General features: G+C 39.2%; 1 protein-coding gene across 5 annotated transcripts in view; it reads left to right on the top strand.

Annotated features, from left to right (window-relative positions):
- Positions 1 to 21,721, top strand: part of LOC137020451 (gastrula zinc finger protein xLCGF3.1-like) — a 51,757-nt gene that overhangs the window by 9,783 nt on the left and 20,253 nt on the right. For 2 of the 5 annotated variants that reach the window (XM_067386049.1, XM_067386046.1), the window contains exons 2-3: positions 1,290 to 1,637; positions 3,515 to 3,790. In XM_067386049.1, coding sequence (XP_067242150.1) covers positions 1,290 to 1,637; positions 3,515 to 3,790 — 624 coding nt within the window. Of the gene's footprint in view, positions 1 to 1,289; positions 1,638 to 3,514; positions 3,791 to 4,284; positions 4,354 to 21,721 lie in introns of those variants that run through there. The other 3 variants (XM_067386048.1, XM_067386050.1, XM_067386044.1) reach the window with 3 other exon arrangements.

The following is a 21,721-nucleotide window of genomic DNA, read 5'->3' as shown; positions in this document are numbered from 1 at the left end:
GAGGTAGTTTTTCACCAGAAGTGAGGTATGCTTTGGGTCGTTATCATGCTGGAAGACAAAACATCGACCCAAACCAAGTTTTGTTGCAGGCTGCCTGAGGTTGTATTTCAAAATCTTCTCTTGGTCTTCCTTTTTCATTATTCTTTCAACCCTGAACAGATTCCCAGTTCCAAACGCACTGAAACATTATACTCCCACTGCCATGTTTCACTTTAGGAATGGTGTTCTTTGGGTTGAGCTTTTTTCTCCAAACATAGGCAACATCTCTCATCTTTTGCCTCATCTGATGAAAGGACACATTTCCTTGACAAACTTTAGTCTAGCTGGGAGATGTCTCTTTTTCAGAAGTGGACTTTTTCTAGGTCAGGAACCTCGCAGTCTATTTCTCTGCAGGCCTCTAGTGACTGTCTGCATTGCAACATCAATCCCAGACTTGGCTTGACCATTGACCAGTGTCTTGATACTGGGGTATTTAGAAACCTCTCTTGCTAGTTTACTTTCCAAAGGTTTTGAAATATTTCACTTCCTGCCTCCGCCAGTCTTGTGTGAGTTTCTTCAAACTTCTTGATAATACTTCTCATGGCAGTTCTTGACACTTAAAAACGCTTTGATAAACGTATATATATCCTTCTCCTCCTTTATGAGCATTAACAATTCTTTTTCTCAAGTCTAAACGAATTTCTCTTGTCTTTGCCATGATGGCAATACATATTATTTTACTAGTTTTGCAGGGTAGTATAAAATAGAAGAATCTTATTGAGCCCCATGTTAAAATGCCCAACTTTACAGCAGGAAAAAACATGTTTATAGTCTGGTACAAATTGTGGTTTTGGTCTATATTAAAGCAATTAAGCCCCAAGAAGCCGTGGCTTACAGTGAATTTATAACAGCTAAGGGCGTTGCCTAAAACACCCAGCTGGTAAACCACGGCTTCATGAAGCTTATTGCTTTTATAAAATGGTTACCACACAATACAAATATTAAAGTGCCCCTATTATGGATTTTTGAAAATTACCTTTCATGTAGTGTGTGACATAGCTCTAAGTGGATGAAAACAGTTTGAAATCTGAAAGTGCACCATATATAAAGTTGTCTCTCAAAAGTAAGAATCGACTAAACAAAACGAGTTCAATCTGATGTTAGCAGCACATTAACATCAGATTGAAATCAGTTTCTTGTGCACAATATGGTAAGTGAGAGTAAACATGCATTAAATATCATTGCATTAAATAAACAAGGTTGTGCTTCCTCCAAACATCCTCTCTCAGTGTAATCTTTCTCTTTGCTAGACTCCTTTTCTGTCACAGTACCATCCAGTCCTGTCCTTGTGGTCCGGGGAGCAACGGCTTTTCTGTCCTGCGAATTCGAGCCAGACTTTAACATCTCCAATCTGGTGATCACCTGGCAGCGGGAAGAAGATATACGAGTGGTCCACAGCTTCTACTACCAGAAGGACCAGCTCGAACGACAAAGCTCAGATTATTTCAACCGTACAAAGTTAAACCACAATGAACTTGCTAAAGGAAATGCATCTCTGAGTATAGCGAATTTTGGACTGAAGGATGCAGGGAAGTACTTGTGCACAGTGAGCAACACCAAGGGAACTGGTAAAGGAGTGTTGGAGCTGGTCTACGCAGGTATGCCAAACGCCAGTGTTATCTTAGTATTTTTAACATACTGTTACAGGTTTTTATTAATATTTTGAATTAGTTGGTATTTTTATTTTTAATTTTAAAGTTTTAGTGATTTTTGTTGTGCAATTTTATAATTTGTTTAGCTTTTTTTATGTCTAAATAGTTTTTATTAATTCTATTTCAGTTTTAGTTACTTTAGTACATCGTTAAATTAAATAAAAATGATATATGTTGCCTTGGCAACTGGCTGAAATAAAATAGGTTTAAGTTTTTTTGTTTTATATATATTTTATATCAAGTAACATCAAGTAAGTTTTTGTATGGTTTTAGTTAAAGGTAACTTTTGGCCCTCTTTAAAAACAAAACCCCATGCATTTTGCAGAAGAACATTGGGTCTCATTCACTAAGCATGTGTATGCACAAATTTGTGCATGAAATCCAAGTACGAACATTTTCGCGAACAAATCATGATTCACCAAAAACCTTTGAATCAAAATGTATTCAAAATTTATATATATATATATATATATATATATATATATATATATATATATATATATATATATAAAAAGAAAGTAGGGAAAAACAAAAAGCAACTTAAGGGCCTTTCACACAGAACACATCCAATGCGGTACTTTTCCATTGTTTTTTATGTAAACACATGCTAAAAGCTAGTTTTTGATCGTTACGCTCATGTCTTTTGCAGCACTTCGCACATGAGCGCCGTTTTTTAAGACGCAGTGTCCAGTTAAAAGAATTTAAACTTTTACATGCAGCGCTGCTCATCAATGTCAGTTCTAAAACAGTGGACCAATCAGAAGAACCCAGAGGCGGGGCAAGCATTGCAAGCTTCTGTTTACAGGTTGCAAGTTGGCATGGCAACTGTTTAATTTTTCATTATTGCATCACTTCTCAAAAGAGCATCTCGAGACCCATGTGTTCTGCGCTGCGCTTTTTTAAAAACCATAATGATGTGACCCTTCACAATAGATATCGGAGGAGCTACATATGGCAATTTATCTGTTCAATGAAATACCTTACTCTCCTGTTGAGTAATAAAAACATCATCTCGCTGTCGCTTTTACAACATTTAAAATCCTTCAGTTCTCAGCATCTCTGAAAAGTCAAGCCAGTGTTGATTCTGGTTTTATTATGAGCTCTGTTGCGTTCTCTTTTTGCCAGCAGACTATCCTGTTCAGGGTATTTTTTAAACAGGTGAATTCCCCAGCCTGGAGGTTTGAGATTTAGTATGCCTCATGTAAACCTTTCCTGCTTGTTGTGAACTAACCTGCGCCAACTCCCTTACCAGACACACTTCAAAGTAGCCTGGGGAAGCTTATCTCTAATATGACGAGACTTGCACAGACGAGTGCTGTATGTGCACAACTTCCCATAAAAACCATCCTGACAGATCTAAATAAACACTTATTATAGGCTTACCATAGTGACTCATAGTGAAACCAATTTTGGAAGAAGGATTGATGATATATTGACTCTGTTGTAATGTTGTTCATTTTGAACAACAAAAAAAGTTACATAATGTACCTTTAACTATAATTCTGCCAAGCATTAGTCACCATTCAAATTAAAGCAGTTGTTTTATAACAATTCATCACTCTCGTGTTGTTCCAAACCCTTATGTTGTAATGTTTTCGTAAGCCAAAATGAGAAAATGGAACTGATGAGGGTGACAGGAGTTTCTTTTTTTAGTGTGAACTATTGCATGGACTCTCCCACTTTGTAATATTACATTTTGCCTGTATTCTGTAATGCTTGTACCAAGTCATACAGATTTTGACTTATAATAGTTAATGAGTGAATGTATCTGAGTGAATGTATTTGATTCGGTAAATCATTGTAGGCGTGTTTTGTGTCTTCAGCCTTCTTTTCCGAGCCAAGATTAAGCATTCATCTCAAATCCTCTGATGTGACGGTCCAATACGAGATGGAGGGCTACCCGAGGCCAGAGGTCATGTGGCTGGGGCCGGAGGGTCAGAATCTTTCTTACCTCCAGGAGTTCTCGTCTACATCAGATGGAGGGCTGTACTACTTAAAAAGCCGCTATGTAACCCAGAATCCAGCGTTCAATATCACGTTTACTCTAAAAAACCCTACTGCACATCAGGAGCTACAGAGGCATGTTATACTCAGCTATGGTAAGCAGTTTCAGAGGGAAAAAAATTACTGCATGGATCTTTGGGATACTTGCTTCTATGTGATCAATCATTTTATTCATTTTTATTGTGTTTTCCACCACTGTTAAAAAAATATTATGATGGTTTTTTAGAAAAAGTTTGGGGTGAGTATGATTGTGAAATCTTCAGTGTGATATGATCCTTCAAAAATCATTCAAATATGCTGATTTGCTCAAGAAACATTTGTTATTATTGTCAATGCTGAATCAGACAGCTCACACAATTATAAAAATTAAACATTGTAATAAAAATACAATGTTAATTATGTATTGAGCAGAAACAAAGCAACCTTGGCATCCATTTTCTGCCCTTTCCGCTCTCTAACATCTCTCCAGCGCTGGAAAGCTTCTCCAATATTAATGCTGGTCCTAAAGCTCTTGCCTGATCATAACCCTTCTTTTTCTGTTTATATTTCTCTGACTTTTTCCTCTTTATTAATATCTCTCTTTCTACAGTCTTTCTACAAATATCCTGCTTGCTCACTTTGTCTCCTCCCCTATCATGATTGGACACGCCCCCTACAGGTGTGTTGAGGCGCTCCATGGATTGGTCCGATCAACTTTGTTTTTTCTCCTATTTACACAGCCAGGACTATATACAAACAGAAAAAAATATTGTTTGATTAGATGTTAATTTTAATTTTCAACAGTGTTTCTCAGAAATCGCTTACTGCACCATTAATATTTTTGTGGAAACCGTGATACATTTTTTTTTTTTTTTTTTTGATGAATAGAAAGTTCAAAAGTACCACATTTATTAAGAATAGAAATCTTTTGTATCATTATAGGATACAATGGGGCTAAAGGCACACCTTAAGAAAAATGTGCTTTTCACTACTCTCAAAGTGTATGATTGCAGAAAAAAAAAAATGTTTGGATTGAACATTGATGGAGAAACAGATTTTGTGTCAAAATAATTCATAAAAGTGGTTTATTTTGTTTAAAAATCTTATAAATGTATGAGGTAGCGAGGAGGCCTTTTACCCCACATATTGGGTAAAAGGCACACAGTATTGGTACAAATACTTTAGCTAAAATAATATGTTTTTAATAATGTCTAGGTTAATACTTGTTCAAAAGAATCACTTTAGCAAAGTCTGTTCTATTTTCAGTTTATTTTCATAAACAAAATAATTAATTTTTGTTCAATAAATATATACTACTGTCATTAAAATATAAAAATATATTTTAAAATAAAATTATTTTAAAAAGTAAAGATTCTGAAAGCATTGAAGGAGATCCCATAATATTTACTAATATAGATTTACATTAGTACAGTGATATTTTATTATGATATGATTAATATCATATTTTTAAATATAATTGATGTTCAGAACCGTGCTAATTGAGTTGATTAATGCCAAGTTCACACTACAGGACATATACAGCAGACTAACTTCTGTCCCATGACAGTTTTCCAGCATCCCTCCACCACCCCATCTCCTCACTCCTAATTGGCAGGGAGGTTACTCTTGGTTTGAACCATAGACTGTAAAAAAAATGGACGTAGTGTCCGTGACGTCACCCATAGGGTTCTGAACATCAGTTTTGATGCGCAAATGAGGCCGCGGCCATCTTAGCAGCGCGTCACCGCACATCACTCCTGGATAACTGAAAATGGGCAAAGAGGCGGGACGTAGTTGCAGCCCGCCTAGCATATCTATCTTAGATACTATCTAAAATATTAATAATGATAACAACATCATTAGAAAGTAAGGTTTACTGTCAATCTACGGTGTTTTTTTAAGATAACGTTATAGATGCTCTAACACCAGTAGGCTAATTAATTTGTGTGGGGTGTGCAAATAAAAAAAAAAAAATCAACTGGGATTTCATACCTTTAATGAAATAGAGATCGCGAGATGAATCCAATCCGTTGCACTTGTATAACTCTCAAATGTTCTCTCAAACTAATGAGCACGTTTCCAAAGTATAATTTTTCAAAATAGTGCAGCAGTTTTAGTTATAATATCCAAGCAGTGCTGTCGGAGTTGTATATCCTCCTGGTATTGTCATTGTAGTAAATCTCAGGAACAAAACTTTTAGCCAATGCCACGACGATCCAACAACGTGTGTTCCGCATGCGAGCACATGTACACAGACTGACATCTGTCTCGAGTATGCAGCAAGCCATATATTGTATAAAATAATCCAGAAAAAAGGCACAAATACGGCTGAGATGCCAAATTCAGTGGCTGAAATTAGCTGCTGAGGTAACATGACGGCTCACAGACAGCAGCGCCAATCTACCTGTCATTCAAGTGACCACGCCCTTAATTATGCAGAACTTTAAGGCTTAATATAATTTAAATGGATGAGTTATAAAAAATTCACCCCCCTCAGAGTTGTCATGAAGGGCAAAATTAGCAGACCAAAACTCAATTTGAACCAGAGTGTAAACATGTTTTTTTTTCTGCTGTAAAATTGGCTGTTTTAACATTATGGTCAATGAGATTCTGCTCCCTTTTGCAGCCTGTCCCTAGCAGCCAGTCAATGAATCGCAGTTTAAATTACTTCCGTATTGGCTTCACGAGAAACTGGGGGAGGTTGCTGCTTGGTTTGGACCAGTGATTCCAACCACATTCCTGGAGGCCCACCAACACTGCACATTTTCCATGTCACCTTTGTCTGACACACTCATTTTAGAGTCACTACTGAGCTGATAACTTTAATTAGGTGTGTTTGATTGAGGAGACATGCAAAATGTGCAGTGTTGGTGGGCCTCCAGAAATGTGGGGTTTGGGCCAAATCCTGAGCTCAGAGCCTTCTGAGTCAAACATCTGAACTGATGTCAGAATAAACAAACACGAAACTCCGTTGTAATTGGTGAATCCAGCCAAGTGTGAACCAGCCGTGTCATCATCAGAGCTTGAAAAGCTGCTCAAAATGAGTCGGCCATCTGCTTTCGAATACCTCTTGCTGTATTTTTATGATACAGGCCACAGTGACATGATGTTGGCACTGTTTCAAGCTATACAACATTTCTAACTGCCATGTACTGCTTCAAGTCAAATACCTATTGGTCTGCGCAATGCTGTGTGAAGTCAAAACACATTATTCTTGGACCTTGCATTGTAATCAGGCACCAAAGAAGGTCATGATGTGTCAAAAACATTTACCATACCTCAGTCCCTTCAGCATTTGCCTTTTTTTCATCTGCATAGGGAGTGCAACTTGAATCCAGCACACAGCAACATCTATTGTGGAGGCATTGTTGTGGTATTGCCAAGAGCAGAAGACAGAGAGCAGATGACAAAGGCCTACTTCAAAAAATTTCCATTGAACCTCAAACAGTCAGCTATTTAAAGAGATAGTTCACCTAGAAAGCTCATATAATTCAGAAACATGAGATTGTAATTTCAGGGAGATGTTGTTTTCCAGACATTATCCTTATTGTATTCCAAGTGTTACGAAACTATTTGAAAGATTTGTTTGATGAACATGTAGTGAAACTGCTTTGACTGTGAGGTTCCTATAAGATGAGATTTTCAGAGCGCAGTAAGATCTTCTCGAATTTACCAAACAGTATACAAAAAACACATGAAGCATAGAGGGACAACCAGTGGCAGAAATAGCATTATTTTGGAAACAAGTTAATTAGGCTGTCAGTGCATAATATTGTCAAGATCGGTGGCTGTAGTAAACGTACGGTGATAGAGAATCTCAACAAACAGTCTTTAATAATAAATCCAAAGGGAAAACATGCAGGAGAATCACAAGGAGTAATAGCACAACCACAAAACAGTATGGGTACGTTTACATGACAACAATGTACTTAATTATTTTCCTTTACATTTTTTCGCATACAGACGATAACTTTGTCAAAATGTTGTGTTATTCATGCCAGGATAGTATTTGGCGATGTCCCCTTTCAAAGACCCCCCCCCCCCACACACACACACACACACACACACACACACAAAAAATTCAGTTTTCATGCAAATAAACGGCCAAAACGCATAGAAAGTTTCCTGTTTTTAGTTGAAAACAGTGTTGTGTAAACATGCTATTCCAATCAGATTTTTACAAATGTGTCTCAGTCTGGACGCTCTGGCTGCACAAATCGGATTTCAAACTACGTCACTCTCAATATGACATACAATGATATCATCAAAACTGGTGATGGAAATGCCGGAAGTGCTCACACGGTGTTCAAATGGTATGCCGAAAGATTTTGCCTAAAAAGATCTGATTTGAGAAAAAATCTGACTTGCCTGCAGTCTGCACAAGGGTTTAAATACACAGAGAGTAATCAACATAACTAAGAACAGGTGAGGAACCAAGGAAATATGGAAACTAATATCAACAAGGAACAGGGAAAACAAAATCAAAACACAATGAAAATAGACTTAAACATAACCCTGACAGGTATGGGGTTGTAGGAAATAGCATTTTAACATAAAAGAAATACAGTCTTGTATTTTTATATATAATATATATATATATCGCAATGAAACTGTATGTTGACAGACAAACAGTAAAAGTGTAACTGTGAATCCTGTGCAGTCTCTTGCAATCAATACCTCAATTAGATTAATGGGTAAATTTGTACTGTTGAAATTAAAATATGCCCTGCAGTCTTGTGCATTTTCAATCATTTCAAAGTTTATCTGAAAATACTGACAGAGTACACTGTTATATTGACAACATGACTAAACATTTTGATCTTGTTTGTGAACAGTGACGCAAGGACTTGTCATTATGATGGCACTGATGTACATTGACATAAATGCTTACTTTTGAGAGATGAACTAAGGATTTTTAGCAGGTTTCAGGCTTTTGCAGGTAATCCATTGTGTGGTGCTGTTTGTACGAATTGTTTTGAGAGATGCACTTACTGGTTTGCAAATCTTAAGGATGGTTCAAGAAATGTACCAAATTGAGTGAGGAAAATGAACAACTTCAGAATTGGGAAGTAGAAAATTGCACTTGAAAGCAGCATTATTTCAATCAGCAAATGGTGGGTTTTAAAATAGATATGGGGGGCCGTTTAGTGAAGATGATAGACTGTGATATAGAGATTAGGCATGGTGGTTTCTTTTCTTTTTAATTAAAGTGTGGCATGGTGGCTTAGTGGTCAGCTCTGTTGCCTCACAGCAAGAAGGTCCCTGAAAGGGCCTCATTTTTGCAGTTTTCCCCATGTCAGTATGAGTTTTCCTCTGGGAACTACAGTTTCCCTCACAGTCCAATATATGCATCCGTGTCTCTGAGAGAGCCCTGTGATGTGCCGGCATCTGTCCAGTATGTTTTTCCCATCCCTTCATGATAAGTTCACAGGAAAGAGCAGCAGTGGTTCTGACTTCATTAATTTTTTATGATGTTACTATGGTGAAATTACAAACACAGAATACACATTCTGAGATGTGAAATTAATTGAATGACTAGGTATCTTATTAGCATTAGATGGTTCTTCTCCCATTTTCCACCTCAAAATCCTCCACCACTGCTTATTTTGTGTATATATTATATTATATTCTCCATAGATCCACAAAATTTAGATGGTATTCGAATGGCCTGGCAGTGTGATTTGGACATAGAACATTCTCTCTCTGTAAAGTCTAAGCCAGGTACACTCTTCATCACAGGAAACTAGACTAAACCTAAAAGTCCAAAACGAAACATCACAAGTGTTTACATGTCCCTTTACTTTCCCACCACATCAGCTTACATAACTAGGCTATGTCCCCAGCCGGAAGAATTCTGGAAGGAGATTGTTGACTCTAATAAAATCTTTGTTATTCCTTTAACCCCCACCTCTTAATAGCTATATTTGGCACTAAGCATGAGGGTCCAGAACTTAGGAAAGACTTGTATTACAGTTATGCCTTCACTTTTGGTGAGGCGTTTAATGCTATTACAGTTGAAATGGGCAGACCCTCTAACGCACAGTATAAAGTGGTAATGAATTACATTCAACTTGAATAGATCAAAATGTAAGTTTTATGAAACATGGTCTTTTCTAAGAAATTTTGAAGAATTACACCTGCCTGGAGAGTGTTATTAGGGCACCGATGAGCATTAATGGTGTGAGGACCCTATTGTAATTGCTCGGTCAATTCTTCTTCTTCTCCGAAATGAAACGCATTTTTGAGGGTCTAAACATGCTCGAAAACCTATGTCGAAAACTCATGAAACTTTGCACACGTGTCAGAAGTGGTGAAAATTTATGTCTGATATGGGTTTCAGAATTAGGTGTGGCAAAATGGCTCAATAGCGCCACTTATAAAATTTCAATTAAGCGCTACATTTCATAAGTATGAAATTCAGTAGACACATTTAACAGCCCGATACCCACAAAAAAAGGCCTAGGTGCAAAATCTGAAAACCCAACAGGAAGTGAGATATTTTGAATTTTTGCCATTTCCAGACATTGAGCTTTAACAAAATCCTCCTAGAGATTTGATCACATAAACATCATATTTGGTCAGTCTAATCTAAAGGTCTAGCGATGTTAAGATGTAGAGTTTTTGTTGAACGGCGTGTCCGTGGCGGCCTGACAAAGTCTCATGTTTTGCCATGAAAGGGGAAGCTGTTGTAACTCAGGCATAAGGCCTGTTCACACCGGGACGAATATCGCGCGTGATTTTCGCCGACGTTTAACGCCTCGTGACTAAACAACGGGCGCCAATGTGAGTGTACACACCGACGCGAAAAACCGAGGCGTAAAAGCGTCATTTTTAAAAAAACGCCTCGGGTTCGTTTTTTTTGTTTGACGCGCCGTGTTAAAAACTGGCCGACCAATGAGATTGGTGCTTTTGTTCACGTGCCTGGAGCTGCTGAAGTTACAGTAAAACCATAGACTGTAAAAAAAGAGTAAAACACGACTTGGTGGTGCTCAAGCACAAAACAGTCTTGCCGAGCACACAAGACGACAAAGAGAAAGTAAGTAGACGAGGAAGACCCCTACAAACTATCCCTGCGTCTCAAACAGCCCCCTAGCTATACTGTAGGTCGTGTATCAGTATACTATTTAAATGAATGTGGCCGACTCCCTGATCAGTGCCCTTACTAGTGAACTAGGGAGCTGACTGAGACGCACGCTATGGGTGCTCTGCCAGTTCTTGGCCATACCAATAGATGTGTATTATTTCTGTATTTTTTCTTTTACATTCAAGAAATATAGTTGAGTGTCTATTTCATAAATGTTTATTTGCACTACTGTTTCTGACTACCATCTCTCATATATTCCATTTAATATCTGCATTTTTATCTTCTTTAACTTTACTAATATTATATGTTTATTTGCACTACCGTTTCTGACTACCATCTCTCATATGCCATTTAATATCTGCATTTTTATCTTTTAACTTTATTAATATCATAAATATGTTTATTTGCACTACCGTTAAGCACAAGCGCCACATACTGTCAGGGAGTGAATTTGCACGTTCACTCTGCGCATCGCCATTGAAAATCGCTTGGGTGTGAACACAAAAAACATCTCGAAAAACGCTGGCGATAAACACATGCGATATTCGTCCCGGTGTGTACAGGCCTATACAGTGTCCGATCTGCCCCACACTTCACATGTTTGATAAGAGTCCTGGCCTGAAGACATCTACATGCCAATATGCAGTTAATCATAGCGCCACCTGTTGGCAACAGAAAATGGCATGCTTTACACTCCCAGAAACACATTTAAATATGCCATGAAGTACCAAACATGTTAAAGGTGATAGAGAGGATTTTTTCGTCGACTGAGAATCCAAAGACTGTTAGTGAGTTTTTGAAATGAGCGCATGCGTAAGAACAACCCCTCTCCTTCACAGCTCATTTCGAAGGAATGCCTCCCAAAACTCGTGCACGAGTATTGGAACACGAGTGTTTACCACCGGCATTCACTGTGTCGTGTTAGTGGATTCATAATGTTGGACTCACCGCAGGTAACTCATAATCTGCAGTTGTTACTCCTGTCTCCTGACAAAAACATTGCATGCGGCGCCTGTGGAGTGTGGAAAGTTACTGGAGCGCGCAGCCGCACACGTCTCTCACAAGGAACGTCATGGCAGTGATTGACAAGCCAGAGGGCCAATCGTTTACACGATGATCGCGTAAACGATTGGCTGATGTTTTTAAGGCCCTACCTCGTGCACAGATGATGTATATTAATATTATTACTTTCAGTGCACCTAATAAATAGCTTTTTATCAGTTAGTAAAGACAGTTTCAAGTAATATTGCAAAAATGTATAAAACAAAACATCCTCTTTAGCACCTTTAAATCATGCAACACTTGGCTAAGTGCTAATGTATGTGATTAATGCCATAAAGTTTTTTGTAACTCAGGCATACAATGTCTAATCTGCCCCAAAATTCACATATAATAATAGTCCTGGCCTGAAGACATTTACATGGCAACATTCAGTTATAGCGCAACCTCCTGGCAGCAAGAAGTGTTGCACATTAAAATTAATTTGCCATATTTCTCCTATATTTACCCACCCACATTTCATAGTTTTCCTAAGGCCACCGGGAGGCGGTGACATAGGGTACGAGGGCCCTTTCATTGCTGCTTGCAGCTTTAATTATTCCTGTAGGTTTCCACTGAATGAAGCCCTAGCTTGACGCTTTGTCCACTCCCTTCGTCAGAATCCACATTAATAAATCCACAGAACCACTCGTGAAAAGAAATAACGTATCCGTTTACTCAGTTAGCATCAAAAACATCAGCACAGGAATATTACATAAAATAACATCGGTTAATTACCGACAAAAGAAAAGGAGAGAGGGAGAAAAGAAGGTCAAAAAACTGTGAGGCTCCACTCTATGCTTGCCTGACCGTTCCACACGGAAGCCTTCCCTTTTTTTTTTTTCTTCGTCAGAGTATCCCAAGCAATTAAAGGTACATGCAATTAAAGATAAAAATGCGATTACAGTCCTCTATTTCCAAAGTATATCCAATGTCATATGCACTCTAAATTATCCATACACATTTTAGAAAATGACACAATTAACTCCTTCCATTACTGTAAATATTAACTGCATAAACCTGTAAATACTGTAAATATTACCTTCAATTTCCTCCACAAAAAATGAATCATGTAAATTACTATTTAACGCATAAATTAAAATTATGTATCAGCTAACTGCATTTAGGCTCCTACATTACCGGCCCCTAATTGTTATCAATGTCCTTGAAACAATTACTTAAAACTTAAATTAAAGGAGCTTACATGTTAACTAACAGACTATCTAAAGAAATCTTCTTGTTCTTCGCCCTGTCCGAAACAGGGTTTTTCCTTTGGAACCGTTTAGGCTATACATTGTCCTCAGATCCTTGAAGAAAACATAGCTTTGTTATTGGGCGACAAAGCTCGCTGCTCTTAGTCTTGACTTTCACTTGACGAACGAAGCCTTTCTTGTCAGGAAAAATCTCCACAATTTTTCCAAGTGGCCATGAATTTCTGGGCGATGTATCATCCACAATCAGCACTACATCACCAACACTGAAGTTTCTTCCAGGAGTGGACCATCGTTGACGTTCTTGGAGCTGCATAAGATATTCTTTACACCAGCGTTTCCAGAAGACATCCGCAAGGTACTGGACTTGCCTCCATCTGCGGTTAGCGTACTGGTCATCCTTGCTGAACACTCCCGGGGGTAACTCAGGCTTGATCTTGAGTAACAACAGGTGGTTGGGCGTTAAGGCCTCTAAATCATTGAGATCTGAAGATGCCTGGGTGATTGGCCTGCTGTTTATGATGGCCTCAGCTTCACACAGTAAGGTATGGAGACCTTCTTCATCCAAAAGTTGTTCCTTCACGGAGATGTTCAGAATTTTTCTCACCGAGCGTATCAGCCGCTCCCAGCATCCTCCGTGGTGAGAACCTGCTGGCGGATTAAAGTGCCACTGAACTCCCTTCTCCTGCAAGTTCTTTGCTATCTTGCTGGTGTTCCATTCTTTTATTGATTTTTTTAACTCACTGTCAGCCGACCTGAAGTTGGTTCCATTATCAGAGTACATCTCTTTGACTTGTCCTCTTCTTGCAATAAATCTTCTAATTGCATTGAGGCATGCATCGGTGTCAAGTGAAGATGCTACTTCCAGATGTACTGCTCGTATGGCAAGACATGTAAAGATGACACCATATCTCTTTACTTGCCCTCTTCCTCTTTTCACCAAAAATGGACCAAAGTAGTCAACACCGACTCTTGTGAATGGAGGACTGTCAGGCAGGACCCTGCATCTTGGTAGATCAGCCATGAGTTGCTTACCAGCAGTTCCGTGTAGTTTCTTACAGCTGATGCACCTGGACAAGAACTTTCTAATAGCGCCGTTTGCTCCGGGAACCCAGAATCTTTGACGCAGTTGTGCCAACATATGATTTCTCCCAGCATGAGCTGTAACATCGTGAATGTGCTTCAGCACAAGCCTCGTGATATGTGAATCTTTTGATAAGATGGCTTGCTGCTTGGAATCCTCTGGCATTGCTGCGCGGCTCATTCTTCCGCCGACTCTAATGACTCCATTTTGAAGTACGGGGTTCAACTTGTAGAGCGAACTACTCTTCTTTACCCTTTGATGTTCCTTTAGCATATTCAAGTCTTCTTTGAAGCTTTGTTTTTGAGAGTATTTCACAATTTCTCTTTCTGCTTCAGTCAAACCTTCACAGGTTAGGTGCGTTCCTTTGAAAGCTTTCTTGAACTGATTAATTTTGTTTTCTCCATGTGAGTTTGGTTCCTTTCTCTTTGCTTTCAGTTCCTTAAGCAAATCTCTAAATTTCAGAAACCAGGCGACAGCGCGTTTTAGTTTTGTCCAGGATGAGTAATAGGTCATCAACTGTTCCATAGGATCTTTGGACTCTTGCGTCTGAAGAACATGCACTTCAACTACCTTTTTAACCTCAGAGTCCTCAATGTCCAGCATTCCAAAATCTGGATTTTTGGGCCACTGGTCTTGTGTACAGAGCAGGAAGCTTGGTCCTGAAAGCCAGCTTTCATTATTCAAGAACGCTTCAACAGTCTGTCCTCTCGAGACATGATCAGCAGGGTTCAGATTGGTATTCACATATCTCCACTGTGAAGTCTGAGAGTGCTCCAGGATTGTTGTGATCCTATTGGCAACGAAAGTCTTGAATCTTGTGCCTTCGCTGTTCAAATATTTCAGCACAGCCGTGCTATCTGTCCAAAAAATTGACTCGTTAAGTTCCAGTTCAAGCTCTTTCTTCAGAAGCTTGTCCATCTTGACAGCAACTGTGGCTGCAGTCAATTCCATTCTTGGTATGGTTGGAGACTTTAAGGGCGCAACCCTTGCCTTTGCCATAATCAGGGTGGATTGAGCTTCACCACTTGCAGTGCGTAGCAGTAGGTAACTTGTTGTTCCATATGCGTCTTGACTAGCATCAGCAAAATGATGTAACTGTGCAAAGACTGGCACACCAAACTGCTTTGACTTAACACATCTGTCAACTCCGAAGGTCTCAAGCTGTTTCAATCCAGACATCCACCTTTTCCAACTCTTAATGACGTTATCAGGCAGATCTTCATCCCAGCTATACTTCTGCCGGCATAAGTCTTGCAAGATTCTTTTGGCAGGCAGTACCACTGGAGCAAGAAAACCCATCGGATCAAAAATGGAGCAGACGAGGGAAAGCAGGCCTCTCCTAGTGTGTGGTCGAACTTTGAGGTTAATTTTGAACTTGAACTGATCCGTTTCAGCACACCACTGAATTCCCAATGCTCTCTCCATTGGCAAGTTATCTTCATCCAAGTCCAAATCCTGAAAACCTTTGGCCCTTTCCTCTTCAGCAATGGAGTTGAGCAACCTTCGACTGTTACTCGACCATTTCGTTAGTCGAAATCCACCTTTTGCCAACATGGTCCTTAAGTCAGCACAAAGGGTGATTGCTGTGTCTTCATCTGTAACTGATTTAAGACAATCGTCTACATAAAAATTTTTCTTCACTGTTTTGGCAGCTTCTTGACCAAATTCATCCTCAAAATCTGTAGCACATTTCTGAAGTGCAAAAGTAGCAACACCTGGTGAAGAGGTTGCGCCGAAGATGTGGACCAACATCTTGTGTTCGACAAGTGCCTGCTCGCAGTTCCCCTCGGGCCACCAAAGAAACCTGAAAAAATCTGTGTCTTCATTGCTGACTCTGACTTGGTGGAACATAGCCTCCACGTCAGCCATGACCGCCACGGTCTCTTGTCGGAACCTTAAAAGGACCCCCACTAGCGAGCTTGTTAGGTCCGGTCCCTGCAGGAGCTGTTGGTTCAGCGATGTTCCTTGAAAGCTCGCTCCACAATCAAAAACAACACGCAGTTTTTGCTTAACAGGATGTCTAACTCCATGATGAGGCAGATACCATGTTCGTCCCTCAGTAGGCTTACATTCTACGCTATCCAGCTTCACTGCATAGCCTTTCTTGAGGAGGTCATCCATAAATGCAATGTATTCAGCATGAAACTTTACATCTCTGGAGAATCTTTTCCGTAGGTTCAACGCACGTTGCTCTGCGACTGATCTGTTATTTGGCATGCATAATGACTTGTTCTTCACCGGCAGGCAAACACTGTAATGACCATCCACAAGTTTTGAGGACTGAGACACCATGTCAATAAACTGGTGATCATCTTTGGACATTTCAATGTCTTCATTTTGTCCAGCATCAGGAAAGTCCTGCTTGAACTGCAGTTGCCAGAGCTCCTCTAGTTTGGCTACTGAAATCCGATTGGTGGTGACTCCTGTAAATGTGTTTGTCTCCCTCATACCGCTTCCACCTCTGAGTGGCCCATTTACTGTCCAGCCTAATATTGTTCTCACGGCATATGGGCCGTCATCCATGCTGTTAACCACCTGCAGTGGCTCCATCGCCTTGGGAACATTTGCTCCTATGAGTAATCCAACCTCTGCTTGGATAGTGGGGAGTTTCACCTCCTTTAGATGAGGCCAACTGTCAACATCCTCTTGGCGGGGAATATTGTCTTTGGTTACAGGGATGTTTTTCTGTGAAAACACCTCTGAAAGTTCAATAAAGTGATTGCCATCCAAGCTACTGATTTCCATTCCATTCACAATACAGGTGTTGACAATAGATTCATTCCCCATTGTTTGTAACAAGATGCTTGTATTGCGTCCATTCATATTCAACTGGTTTATTAAAGACTCCGTAGCGAAAGTAGCTGAGCTACCTGGATCCAAAAATGCGTACGTTGTCACTGCCTTGGTTCCCTTTTGTGCCTTGACACATACTGGAATGATCGAAAGAACACAGTTTTCCTTACCGGCCCCGGTGACTTTTTCTTTCATGTGTACAAGGGCACTTGAAACAGATTGCTGCTCACAATGTTCGCTTGTGGCTTCTTCTCGCAAGCCTTTACTGTTTATGTGCAGCAGTGTGGGATGCAGTCGAGAACATTCTTGACATTGAGCTTTCTCTTTACAGCCGCTACTCATATGACCATGTTTCAAACATGCAAAACACAGACCTTTGCTTCGTAGGAAGTCAATCTTTTCCTTGTGCGGCTTGCTCTTAAGTTTTCTGCAGACTGTAAGACTGTGTTGCTCTCCCTTGCAATAAACACAAGGCTTGCTGTTTGCATCCACTAAGACATTTTGTGCTTTTGGCGTTGTTTGTTTGTTATTTTCAGTTTGGGAAGAGACAATAGCCGCTGTGAATACTTTCTTTGGTTTGAGTATCTCTGCGTATTTTAGGTTTGATTTCTGTTGTACTGGTTGTTTTGGCCTGGTGGTTTCTTGTATGTTCCCATAGAGTGGGTGAAGTAAATACCTAACTTGCTTGTTGACAAATTCGACAAAATCCTTGAATTTCACCCTTTTTTTTTGTTTTTTCTTGTTGGTCGCACGCAGACTTTCTCCAAGCTTCCTTGAGTTTGTATGGCAACTTGTTAGCTAGTGCCTTTATGTTAGCTGTGTTGTCCAAGTCTTCCATGTAGCTTATATCAGTCATTGTGTTGCAACAGCCTGTGAGAAACAATGCGAAAGACTGCAGTGCAGCGCCATCTTCTGATTTGATTGTCTGCCAATCCAAAGCCTCCTTTATGTAGGCTTCTGCAATCTTGTAGTCGTCACCATAAAACTCCTTCAGCATTTCTTTTGCTTTAGCATAACCTGCTGAGGATTCCATGTGAATGCAGCTTTTTACCAACTCATGTGGTTGTCCACTTGTGTACTGCAACAAAAACTGTAAGCGATCACGACTGTCACCAGTGCGATCTTCAACTCCGTGTTCAATAGACCTGATAAAGGATTTATACTCAAGCGGATCGCCCTTGAACGTTGGAATGGTGAGCTCAGGGAGTAATGTAGCTTTGTGATTCTTCACAAGGTACTCAGTGACATCAACTTGCTGAGAGATAGCCTTGCATAAATTATTAAGCACTGGTCCATCATTGAGGTCCATGTTCGATGCAGGCCGGGTTCTTTGCAGCCTTGCAAGATGAACCTTGTCTTCAAGTTTGGACGTAGGCAGGGTGTGCTGTGTTGGTGGTTGATAGATGGTGTTCACCTTTGTTTCAGAGATCTGTTCATTAGCTTCTATACTGCTCTCGGCTGCTTGTGTGCATTCATATTTTTGCAAAACTTCCATTTTTGCATCTGACTCAGCAAGAGCGGTCTGCATTGCATGCATCTCCTTTCTGGCCTTTATCGCAGCCTCTATTCGTTTTTGCTCAGCCTCAAACTCCGCCTCTCGCCGTTTTTCTTCTGCTTGCAGCTGAGCTTCCCTGCATCTTTTTTCTGCATGCCAATCTGCTTCTTCTTTTTCTATGGCTAGCTTCTCACTTAAAGCTGCAGCCTTTGCCTTTAATGAAGCACGCTCCATTTCTGCCTTTATTCTGACTGAAGATGATGATGACACACTTCCACATCGTGATCCAGGTCTGCTTGAGCGTTTCGTGTTGCTTTTTGAGGATGTAGACCTACTATCTGTTGGCATTACGTGTTTATCACACTCTTCAGCCTGCTCAGAGCGTTTCATGACATCTTTCATCCATTCCTCACATTTCCAGAAGAAATCATTTATTGGCTTATTTTTAAGATCAAACCAATTCTTTTGATTATCCAGGAATTCTTCTTCAGACATAAATCTTCTCAAACCAGCATTTAAGTCGGAAAATTCTTGCTGCAAACCACTGAAGTCCACACGCAATTTATTTTTAACAATATCAACGTTTGCATCATCTTCCATTAACTGCTCAATATGCTTTATCATGCTCGTTAGCTGGGATAACTTATTCCTGCGTGCATGGAGTTGTCTAGACTTGTGTTCTTCCACGGCCTTCTCAGTCATTTTTACTGTCCGTTTTTCACTGTCTTGTTCATCCATAACAAACGAATGTTTCCACACTTATTTAATGCAAATGTCAAAACCGTAAGGTGAGCTTAACATACACGCAATGCGTTCCACTTCGTCGTTCAGCCGAACGGCGTCCTTTATTTATTTATTTCTCTCTTACGTCTGTGCGCACATCAACCGCGCTCTTCATGATTCGATTCACCATCCACAGCAGAGCAAGGAAAGCTACAACTCACAGATTCACCGTGAAAGTTTCCTCCTTCAGTCCTTTGTCTCGAGTCAGGCCGTTCCAAAGTCCAATAAATCCTTGCAGAGCAAGTTTTTTGACAAAAATGTAGGTTTCCACTGAATGAAGCCCTAGCTTGACGCTTTGTCCACTCCCTTCGTCAGAATCCACATTAATAAATCCACAGAACCACTCGTGAAAAGAAATAACGTATCCGTTTACTCAGTTAGCATCAAAAACATCAGCACAGGAATATTACATAAAATAACATCGGTTAATTACCGACAAAAGAAAAGGAGAGAGGGAGAAAAGAAGGTCAAAAAACTGTGAGGCTCCACTCTATGCTTGCCTGACCGTTCCACACGGAAGCCTTCCCTTTTTTTTTTTTCTTCGTCAGAGTATCCCAAGCAATTAAAGGTACATGCAATTAAAGATAAAAATGCGATTACAGTCCTCTATTTCCAAAGTATATCCAATGTCATATGCACTCTAAATTATCCATACACATTTTAGAAAATGACACAATTAACTCCTTCCATTACTGTAAATATTAACTGCATAAACCTGTAAATACTGTAAATATTACCTTCAATTTCCTCCACAAAAAATGAATCATGTAAATTACTATTTAACGCATAAATTAAAATTATGTATCAGCTAACTGCATTTAGGCTCCTACAATTCCTATTATTTCTGTTTATTCATCTTATTATTTTTAATACAGTTTTTCTGATTTGCTAAAAACATTAAACTCCCATTTTTTGCACCAAATTCTCAATAGCCTAAACCAATTTTTTTCACAATTTCCATCCTTTACACACAACAGCTCAATTTTTCACACTACTTATTTCTAATGATGAGATTAAACCAACTGTACAATATAAGCCAGTTCAGAGTGCACAGGTGCACTGAATATGGACAATGGACAATGGAATATGGACATATGGACAATGGGTGGAAAGGAGAGGAGGAAGAGTATGTGTAAGAGGTGGTGGACAAGGAGAAAGAGGATGAAGACGAGAAAAAAACAAAGTCTGGAGTGTTGTCAAGCCCAGATCTGGCACACTAGAGGGTTTTTTCCTTTGCCTGGCAAGAGACAACATTGCCTGTGATGTGGACTATGTCCTCAGGCTGAACCCAACATAAAGACGTGATGCTGAGGCAGAATGAATCTCTTACTGACTTTGATTTTGCAGTTGTATAACTCTTTTGAGTGTAATGTAACTGCCTTTTTAAAAAAAGAAAAAAAAAACTTTTTGGATTTTACAGTTGGACTATTGTTTTTTTACAGTACGCAAGTGCTGAATATACAGACATTCATTAATATATTCAGTACAACACTATACTTGCAGTGCATACAGTATACAATTTATTCCACTTAGTACTGTAAGTTGTGATTACTATACTTTTTACATAATTGCAAAATGTATTTACTGTTACAATCTACTTTTTTTTTTGGTTCCCATGAGGAAAACGGCTTATAAATCATACTAAGTGATGTTTTTTGAAAATGTAAAAATGCAGAAAGTTTTCTGTGATGGGTAGCTTTAGGGGATAGAATATACAGTTTGCACAGCAAAAAAAATTATGTCAGTGGAAAGTCCTCATAAAACAAACTAATTTGTGTGTGTCTTTGAGTTCTTAAGAGAATCAGTCCTTTATTGTCTGATGGATTATAGGTTCATCCCTATTTTTTTAATAAAAGCTATATAAATACCCTAATCCTGGTATAGGGTAATCCCTGTCTTTGAAACCAGGCAATGGTGTATTTCTTGAACTAGTTCCCAAACCAGCCTACACAATGAGAACAAACGGCACAGTGTCTACAAGGTGACATCGCAAGTGAGTGAGACACAAATGCCTGCTTGTCAGTATTGGACAAATGAGAATCAGGAGTTCAAGCAGTGCAGTGAGTTTCACAAGTTTTGCTCTTTGGAATGGAATAATGGAAGGTTGAATAATCACCCGAATAGCGGCCTAAGCAATCCTCCCAGCCATTCTGTCATTGTGTGGGAAGAGTTACACAAAGCTTGAGCATTTGGCATGCTTTGACGTACTATTGTAAATCACTCCTTCTACTGAAAGTGTTTTATAACGAAAAACTTTCTGAAAAGTCTGAAATTGCTCAACACATTTTAGGAACTTCATATTAGAATAGGAGCAGGGATATAAAATTTGGGATATATATTTCAGCAAGGATGCATTAAATTGGTCAAAAGTACCAGTAAAAACTTCTACATTGTAACAAAAGAATTTTATTTCAAATAAATTCTGTTCTTTTGAACTTTCTATTCATCCTAGAATCCTGAAAATTCAGCTTTGATCTCAGGAATAAATTACATTTTAAAATATATTAAAAAGAAAATTGTAATACTAGAACATAATATTACTGTTTTTAATGTATGTTT

Source organism: Chanodichthys erythropterus, chromosome 5 (genome assembly GCF_024489055.1).
Source record: "Chanodichthys erythropterus isolate Z2021 chromosome 5, ASM2448905v1, whole genome shotgun sequence".
NCBI lineage: Eukaryota > Metazoa > Chordata > Actinopteri > Cypriniformes > Xenocyprididae > Chanodichthys > Chanodichthys erythropterus.
Note: the sequence above shows the minus strand (reverse complement) of the source record. Positions and strands in the feature narration are given on the sequence as shown.